The sequence below is a fragment of the Orycteropus afer genome, unplaced genomic scaffold (genome assembly GCF_000298275.1).
Source record: "Orycteropus afer afer isolate SDZICR_OR568_19922 unplaced genomic scaffold, OryAfe1.0 scaffold00235, whole genome shotgun sequence".
NCBI classification, from domain to species: Eukaryota; Metazoa; Chordata; class Mammalia; order Tubulidentata; family Orycteropodidae; genus Orycteropus; species Orycteropus afer.
In genome coordinates this window covers 2,560,649-2,570,461 of record NW_006921822.1, presented here as the reverse complement: position 1 = coordinate 2,570,461, position 9,813 = coordinate 2,560,649, and the positions used below count along the sequence as shown (strand labels likewise).

At 38.4% G+C, this 9,813-nt stretch overlaps 1 protein-coding gene across 1 annotated transcript; it reads left to right on the top strand.

Annotated features, from left to right (window-relative positions):
* Window positions 1-2,705: 2,705 nt before the first annotated feature.
* CXCL10 (C-X-C motif chemokine ligand 10) lies at window positions 2,706-4,432 on the top strand. The gene is made up of 4 exons (XM_007949030.1): window positions 2,706-2,766; window positions 3,324-3,450; window positions 3,882-3,971; window positions 4,396-4,432. The coding sequence occupies exons 1-4, from the start codon at window positions 2,706-2,708 to the stop codon at window positions 4,430-4,432; spliced, it is 315 nt and encodes a 104-aa protein (XP_007947221.1).
* Window positions 4,433-9,813: the final 5,381 nt, after the last annotated feature.

Sequence of the window (9,813 nt, the reverse complement as noted above, 5' to 3'; positions counted from 1 at the left end):
GACTGCTAACCAGAAGGCTGGCGGTTCAAACCCACCAGCCACTCCTTGGAAGGAAGATGGGGCAATCTACTTCCGTAGTGATACTGCCTCGGAAACCCAAGGAGGGGTCGCTATGAGTTGGGTCCGACTTGACGGCACATAACAACAATAACAACCTGCCAAGTACATTAGCCGATCCTAGGATGGAAGCCTTACCTTTCCTTGTCCTACTTCCAAACTGTTAAGGCCCAGCTGACTGAAACAATCTTCCAGATATTTCCTTGGGTTCCAAGTATCCCCTGCCTCAAATTCCCTACTGCAGTGATGCCTGCATTTGGAACAGTATTTCATCATGGACACCCCCCACCTTCCCGTTAAGTTACCTGCAAAGAAATACCCAAAGAGCACCACATCCCTTGTACACTGCTGATTGTCCACAGCTTGGCCCAACACGTGTCCCACAGTATAGGTGTCATATGCACCCTGATGCTGCTATCTGTTATGATAATCAGTCAAGTATTACTAAATGCTAAGATAAGAAACTTAGTCTTTGCCCCAGTTGAAATTGTGGCAATTTCAGTTATTACTGTTGCAGCTCAACAGCTGACATTTCTTTTCATTTGCTTTGTATTTGACAGTCACCTTGGGGGTCTACTTCCATCTTAAGTCAGTTTCTCTGTTTCCCTCCTAAGTCAGTTTGTTCTCCCACAGTCTGTTCCCAACATATTCCCCTCCTTAATTTATTTCCTCAAAACTTAGCTATTAAAAAAGGTCTGCCTTGAGTATTATACTCTTTTAAGAACAATATATATGGAATCAAATCACCAATAGAAACTAGAAAGATAAGACAGGAAACTTAGAGGGCAGTGAGTTTATGTTAATAAGGAAGGAATAACTCAGAAAAGGAGAGAGAGAGTGAGAATGGCTGCACAATTCAAAGAACATAATCAATGTCACTAACTTGTATATGTAGAGACTGTTGAACTGATGTATGCTTTGCTTTGTATATTCTCAACAACAAAATAAAGCTGAAAGGAGCCAAAAAAAAAAAAGCACCCTGTTTTTTTTTACAATAATCCTGATGTAGTTAAGAATAATTTTCTCTGAGTTCTGGATATCATCTTCTTTTGATATGTTCATTCAGGAACTTACTATAAGACATGAGACTTGTTTACTCACACACCAGAAATCAGATAGCACAGGAGTGGTATTTTCCTTCAAAACAGTTACCTTGAAAGGTATTTATTTACTCTAATGATGTTATGAATGAACAAAGCATTTTTGAACTTTTTGAAACTTGCCAGTTCCATCCATATGCTTGACCTTGTGTAAGAAAACCAACCTTAGGGCTAACACCACTTCCCAGATGGATTGCTTGTCTTAATCATTGGCTACAACTTCCTGTTTCCAAAAATTAAAATGTACTGACAAAGGATGAAAAATTAATAAATCACAGATTGAGTTCTACCCCCCCTCAAATGTTACCTTGGCTAAGCCATGATTCTCAGTGGTATGGCAGTTATGTAATGATGTAATCATCCCACATGATGTGATCCGATGCACTTATCCCCCATTTGTAGTGTGTTGTACATCCTGACTTCTAAGTATTTCAATGAAGGAGGTCTGGTGGGGTAGTGCCTAAGGCATCTGACTCCTAACCAAAAGGCTGGCAGTTCAAACACACCAGCTGCTCTCCAGAAGGAAGATGGGGCAATCTACTTTTATAAAGATTTATCACCTGGGAAACTCAATGGGGGTTGCTATCAGAATTGACTTGATGGCAGTGATTTTGGGTTTTTTTTTTTTTTGGTTCATATATTAATGAGACAGGATTAGGCACCCTGAATTTGGCCTTCTAGCCTCCTAAATTGTGAAAGAATAATTTTTGTGTGTTTAAGTCATCCACTTATGGTATTTCTACTATAGCAGCACTAGATAACTAAGACATTAAGGATATTCAAAAGAAAGTACTTAGCCTCTGAAAGTAATTTTAAGAGTTTAAAATAAATGTTGAAAATAAGCATTAGGGTGAGAGTAAATGGATGGCAATGTTTTTGTGACCTAAAACCATAATCTCACATCTGAGATTATTCTTTCATCTGTAAAGATAATAACAACATTCCTATCTTCTGCAGAGAGTTATTGTGGGGATCAAATGAGAAAGTATATGATAACTCTGAAACCTAGAAAGTAAATAAATTTAAGATATTCCTATTCATGCCTTATTGCTTCAAATTAAAATAGATGCAAAGCACAATGTTAAGATATCTCCATTTAAAAACTGTATTTAGAAATCTGACTTGAAGATTAAGTTTATATTTTTATTTTGCAGGGAGTGAAAGATGAGATCAAAGTTCTATTTTTTTAAAAAAAATCATGTCTGTATACAATAAAGATCTGTTTTTCAAGAAACAGGTCATGTTTTGGAAAGTGAAACCTAACTCACTCCCACTGAAAAAAAAAAAAAAAAAGGAATGGAGGGAAATTCCATAACTAGGAAGGCACAATCAATATAAATAATACCTTTAATTATGCAACAGGGGACTTCCCCAAGGACTGGACAGAAGGTTTTGCTGAGTTAACTGTAGTATTATCCAATCAGAGTTAAGGAGGGAAAGTGCCTGTGCAGATAAATGCTACATCCTAGCCCCACGTTTTCTGAGACACTCCTCAGCTGCTCATACACATTTTGAGCATACCGCAGAGGAAACTCCAGTCTCAGCATCATGGACCAACATGCCATTCTTATTTTCTGCCTTGTCTTTCTGACTCTGAGTGGGACACAAGGTAAGCAATAGCAAGAGATATTTAATTTGTAAAGTCAAAAGTAGGACGAGGCATAAATTCTACAAATACAGAAATAGTGCATTTGCAGATTTCACAGTCTGCCTATAAATAAGAGGTAAATGAGCAGAGATTCTCTGCCACAGTTTATATGAATAGTTGAAGTTACAGAAACAAGTAGAATAAAAAGAGAAAAGGAAGAAGGAAGACAAAGTAGAAGAAAGGGGAAAAAGTAGAAGGAGGGGAAAAAAGAGGACAGAGAGAAAATGTGAGGGAATGCGGAGAGAATGAGAAACAGGTAACTCCTTAATTAACTCAGTTTAAATAACCATGTGAATTGTTGCTCAAGGCTATGATTTTATAATCAACAAGTTACAATTCCATTTTTCAAGATAATCAGTTATTCAGAACTGTAATAATGGGATAGGTTCATTCTTATATTAAATGACTGTGCAATGACATGGGGATATAGATTCTGCTAAATACCTACATCCAGATTAGAGACCTAAAATGAAAACCTGCACTAACCTGCCCTGCTGTACCTGTCTGTCTTCCTACAGGAATACCTCTCTCTAGAACACCACGATGTTCCTGCATCAAAATTAATGATCGACCTGTTAATGCAAGGTCCTTAGAAAAACTTGAAATGATTCCTGCAAGTCTATCTTGCCCCCGTGTTGAGATCATGTGAGTAAAATCTCATCTGATGATCACCTCTCTGGTTATAATCATATATGAAGTATGTGATGAGAATAAAAGATTAATAAAGAGTTTGTGATGATTTTATAGCAAAAATTTGTATAGCAAAAAAGAAGCTCTAGTGGCACAGTGGTTAAAGCATTAGGCAGTTCAAACCCACCAGTTGCTCCACAGGAGAAAGATGAGAGGCAGTCTACTTCTGTAAAGATTCACAGCCTTGGAAACCCTATGGAGCAATTCTACTCTATCCTATGGGAATGCAATCAGTCTAAATTGACTAGATGGCAGCAGGTGGTGGTGGTGTTTTAGCAACGGAAAACAGCTGGATTCAAATTTATGACTTCAGAACTATATATTCCATCTGTTTTATTGGCCCAATCCCCTTTTTAAACATGTTTCACTCCAATTTATTTTTATAGTGCTACAATGAAAAAAAATGGGGAGAAGAGATGTCTCAATCCAGAGTCTAAGAATGTGAAGAATATATTGAAAGCCATCAGAAAGGAAAGGTAGGTTTTCTGTTGCTTGCAGAAGAACTACAATCTTGTGATGTCAGAAATATTTGCATTGCGTTTTGCTGTGGGATTCTTGGTTTAAATGTGTTACCACCATGCCCTTCTCTACCTCTATTTATTTCTATATTGAGGTGCCATCTTATGTGATAAATATCTGAAGTTGCTCTGATTACCTGTCTAGAAGTGTCAGTAGTTGACTTCAACCTTGAGACAGAGATATCCAAGAAAAGCTCCCATATTTTCCCCTGGCCTGAAAAAAAGACAGTCCCTGTAATCCATGATGATTGTGTAACAGAACAGCTCACCACCTCCTTCACCTGGATATTTTGGGTTATGATTTCAGTACATTTCAAAGCAGAATTCAAACTGAATCCAGAGTTGAATGTATCACACTTTTACACTCCCTTTATCTTTTTAGGTCTAAAAGGTCTTCTCAGAAGCAGAGAGAAGCTTAATCACTGCACTGCTGACAATAATGGGCCAGAGAGAGGCTACCTCTGCCATCACTCCTCTATGCAAGGTTTATGTCAAGACCTCATTGTCCCTGGTTTACAGTTCTCTGACAAGGTGACCAACCATAGTCACCATATTAGCTACTACCAAGAAGATGGATGGTTCATCATCCTGAGCTGTTACAGTAGTAACTCTGCTCTGGCACTATACTGTAAATTATGCTGGAGTGCCATATTTTTAGTGAATGTACCAAGTCCTAGCCCTGCTACTGACAACTTTCTCACCTTTCCTATCTTCTAAGGGTTATCTATCAGTCTCTGGGCTTATCAGAGTTCTCAGACTCTCAAATGACAAAAAAGGTATGACATCAAATCAAATCTGCTTCTTTAAGAAAGATCTCAATTCCATGGGCTTCTATTGCCATCCTCTCAAGGGGGTGATATTCTTTCATTGGTTGTATGTCTGGAAATGTATGTGTAAATATTATTTAATGAAAGACTTTACAAAGCACAATTTTCAGATGTAAATGTTTCTCATATTTTTTTCAGTGTTTATGGACTCACTTGTGTAATTAAGTATTACATATAAAAGAATGATGAGAGAAATATGTGCTGAGTGGTTTTCAAAATAAAAATGTGCTGACCTGAGAATATTGAAAAAAATTATATGAATGCTGAGAGACCAAATTGTAATAAAGTAATTGTTACTTAGATGAAGTATCTTGTGGTGATTCAACTAGAGTATTTATTTCAAAAGAAAATTAGATTACAGAATTCATAGCCTAGAGCAAAAGCTAAGATTGGCAGAGGACAAATAAGTTTGATAGTTGTCATGCACCTTCCAACTGTTATCTCCTGAAAGGCCCATCATAGAACCAATGGGGCTCAACAAAGCAGGGCCTGAGCTTCAGACTCCTATAGCCAACTTACAATAAGGTATCTCCATGTGGCTATCCCAGAGGAACTTCAAACTCCAAAGCACTCTAAATAAATATCCCTCTCCTAATCTTTTTCTCCTTCTTTATTCTATATCATCCTAGTTAATAGCATTATCATCCACTCAGTTCCCGAGACCAGAAACCTGGGAGTAATTCTATACTCCTCCTTCTTCCTCAATTCTCATGTCCAATTAGTCACTAAGAAAATACTTGCATACATTTAATTAACAATTAGTATCTAGGATATATAAAGAGCTTCTAGAAGTAAGTCCCTGGGTGGTACAAACGGTTAAGTGCTCATTCTAGCCAAAAGGCTGGCAGTTCAAACCCATGCAGAGATGCCTCGGAAGGCAGGCCTGGAGATCTGCTTCTAAAAGGTCAAAGCCTTGAAGCAGTTCTACTCTGAATACACAGGTCACTATGAGTAGGAATTGACTTGATGGCAACTAAGAATGGACAAGAACATGAATAGAAAAATAAAAGACAACCAGTTGAAAATGGGAAACAGAAGTGAATAGGCATTTCATGGAAGAAAAGAGTACAAACTGCTAACATAATAAAAGATGTCTGATCTCATTAGTAATCAAGGATATGCACATTCAAATCATTATGGATATTATTTCACACCCAGCAAATCGGCAAAAATGTTTAAGTCAGATAATATCAAGTGTCAGCTAGGAGACAGGGGAATAAGGAATGCCCCTCTACAGCTGGTGAAAAGAAAAACTATTATGACTATTTTGGAAAACAGTTTGGCTTATCTTATAAAGTTGAACACGTGCATAACTTAACCAAAAAAAACCAAACCCATGCTGTCACGTTAAACCTGACTCACAGGTCACCTAGGGGGCAGAGTAGAACTGCCCCAATCTTTACTGCCTCATGCTCTTCAGCAAAGCGGCTGGTGGATTCAAACTACCTACCATGTGGTTAGCAGCAAACATACCTTATATCCTTGCAATTCTACTACTAAGTATATACATAAACTAATTCTTGCATAGGATGTATAAGAGAATGTTACAGCAGCATTGTTCCAAATACCAAAAATCTGAAAAAAACTCCAAATGTCCATAAATAGACTTGTTAAGTGAATCAGGGTATGTTAACGCACGCTGCTGCTAACCAAAAGGTCGGAAAATCAAGTCCACACAGAGATGCCTCAGAAGAAAAGCCTGGCAATCAACTTCTAAAATACCAGCCACTGAAATCCATGTGAATCCCAGTTTTAGTCTGACACACAGAGTCACTATGAGCTGGAATCAACTGAGCTTCAAATGATGGTAATAGTGGTTATTATATGGAATACTGTATAGCAGTGAAAGCAAATGATGTCCAACTATACACATCAAAATGAACGAATCTCAAAAACAACCTTGTACGAAAGAGGTAAGTCACAGATAAGTACCTATACTATAATTCCATCTACCATAAAGATAAAAAAGCAGGCAAATAACATTGTTTTATGAAAAAAAGACATAGATGGTGAAAACAAAAAAAGCAAAGGGATGAGTCACACAAAATGCAGCACGGCAGTTACTTCTGAGTAGAGAAGTGAATGCAATCAGGTAGGGATGCATAGGGGAATTCTAGATGATGGTAAGGTTTTAACTTTTTTATCTATGTGGTAGGTACGTGAATTTGTTCTTTATACTTACACAAACATTTTTCTGGGAGCTCTAGCAGTGCTGCCAACCAAAAAGTTGGCAGTTTGAATCCACCAGCCACTCCATCGGGAAATATAAGGCAGTCTGCTTCCACAAAGATTTATTGCCTTGGAAACCCTACGCGGTGGTTCTACTCTGTTCTATAGGGTCACTATGAGTTGGAATTGACTTGATGGCACACCACAACAACATATACCATGTCTTAAGAAATTACTGGAGTCCCTGGATGGTGCAAGTGGTAATGCACTCAGCTGCTAATGCAAAGGCCCACCCACAGGCACCCTGGAAAGGAAGGCCTACTTCCAATATACCAGCCATTGAAAACTATATAGAGCACAATTCTACTCTGAAACACACGGGGTCAGTGTGAATCAGAATCAACTTGACAGCCACAGACAGGTTAAGAAAGGATTATATCAATCAACACAGTGGCACTGAGGAAGAAGATGACATGGAGAGGTACATGGGAGATACAGACAACAAAGATGAACCCTTTTGCACATACAGTACTGCGCTGTCAGTGCAGGCAAACATTGATCTATGGGTGAATAGATGGGTGGACAGGCTGAATGATCAGGTATGTCTAGGAAGTGGGGAGTGTGACCATGACCACGTATAGGGTAGGCAGACAATGTTTCTATAAGCATATTTGTATGTTCTGTAATAATGTCCAGGTGTATAGTAGAGCTGACAACGGACAAGGTTGTAGTCACTTCTTAGCCACAGCCAGCTACTCAGAGGGAGCAAGTAGTTGGACCTGTGGGCTCGGGACCATGGTCACAGGGGACATCAAGCTCAACTGGCATAACATAGTACACAAAATCACTGCTCTACATCCTACTTTGGTGAATAGCAACTGGGATCTTAAAAGCTTGCAAGCAGCCATCTAGATGCAATGATGGGTCTCTCCTCCTCTAGAACAAAGAAAAATGAGGAAAACCAAAGACCTGTGGAAACAATTATAATGCCTAGGGTAACAATATTTGCATTCCATTTCATTTTTTGACAACTTTCAGTTTTCCTAGATTCATGCTTTGTACACTCCATGTTCCAATTATTAATGGATAATCTGCAGCTGTTTCTTCTCATTCTGAGACATGTCACATCAGCAAATGAAAGGCCTGAAAGCTTTACTCCATCCATGTCATTAAGGACAGCTCTACTTTGCTGAAGATGCTCTTCCCCAGTTGTATTTTAGGTGCCTTCCAACCTGAGGGGCTCATCTTCCAGCACTATGTCATACAATGCTTTCCTACCATTCATAAAGTTTTCAGTGGCCAGTTTTTTCAGAAGTGGACCTGGTCATGTCCTTCTTCCTAGTCTGTCTTAGTCTCTGGAAGCTCCGCTAAAACCTGTCCACCACGGGTGCCTGCTGGTATCTAAAACACCAGTGGCTTAGCTTCTAGCAACACAGCAACATGCAAGCTCCCACAAACGGACAGACAGTGGTGGGTTCCATATCTAGACCCTGATAACTGACTAACATTCTTTTCCCTCCATTCAGAGGCTGGTTTAAAACCTCAACAGGGCAGTAAAAGTACAGCAATGGCCACTCTGGCAATTCTGAACAAGTCATTAAAGTTTGCCTGGGCCTCTGTTTCCTCACTAAGAGAAATGTTCCAGAAATGTTGCTAAGAGAAATAACTACCAAGCATTTGTAATAGTACTATTTCTGTATAACAGAATTACAGATTATTTTATTTTTGCTTTTCTTTACTTTCCATTTTTTTTACAAAGAATATTTGTTACTTTTTTAATCAGAGGGGAAAATGTTTAAGCAAAGTGAAACAATTTCTCAAAGACACTAAATTATAAATGTTAATTTTAAGAGCTGGGATTTATTTTCTCAGGGACCTTCATGAAATTATTCATCTCTGATAAAGATCTGAACTGAGAGCAGAGTTACACATGAACCAAAACTTCTTTCTCCATGCTAGGCTAACTTCTTTCTCCAAACTAGGCTAAAACTTAATGACTTGTGTTAAAAATTATCGAATGACTACTGCATATATCTCAGGTCCCCAAATAATAATGTCTTTGTTATTAATAATCTCGCTGCTCCCCCTCTTACCTTCAACATTCTACTTTCTACACAACTACGAAGGAGATGCTTTTAAAACATACACACTGCCCTTACCATTCCTATAGCATCCCACTTATAAATAAATCCAAAAATCCTTCATCATAGTCTATAAAGCTCTACTGAAGTCTCCTATCTATTTCTTGCCATCCTTCCTCCTCCATCTCTGTATTCCAGCCACACTGGCCTGCTGTTACTTCTCCAACACAGCAAATACATTCTCATCATTTCCACATCTCACTCCTTCACTTTATTCAGATCTCCACTCATTAGTTACCTTCTCACCCAGAGCATTCCTCAGGACTCTGTTGAAAACAGCACCATTCCCAACACGCTTAATCTCTGCATCCCCCTTTAATTTTGTTTATAGCATTTATCACTACCTATATTATATATGTATTTATTCATCTGTTTATTCTCTATCCCTACAAGGTCAAAGTCCTATGGAAAAAGGGACTACAGCTGTCTTACTTACCACTATAACCTTAGTACCTACAATAGAACTAGGCAAACAGTAGTTGTTCAGTAATACTTGACTAAATTAATGAATAAATTACTGACACTTGCCACACTAGAGTCCTTTGGGAATGCATTGTTCCCTCCAACTACAAGCCAACTTTCCAAAGACCTTAGTTCTTAAATCTTAGAAGAAAGTAAACTTGGAAATAAAGAGGAGCTCTGGTACCATAGTGGATAAGGCAT

Coding starts and splice junctions, on each gene's coding strand:
- CXCL10 (XM_007949030.1), top strand. CDS start 2,706: ATGGACCAACATGCCATTCTTATTTTCTGCCTTGTCTTTCTGACTCTG. Junction 2,767..3,323: donor GACTCTGAGTGGGACACAAG/GTAAGCAATAGC, acceptor GTCTTCCTACAG/GAATACCTCTCTCTAGAACA. Junction 3,972..4,395: donor AAAGCCATCAGAAAGGAAAG/GTAGGTTTTCTG, acceptor TTATCTTTTTAG/GTCTAAAAGGTCTTCTCAGA.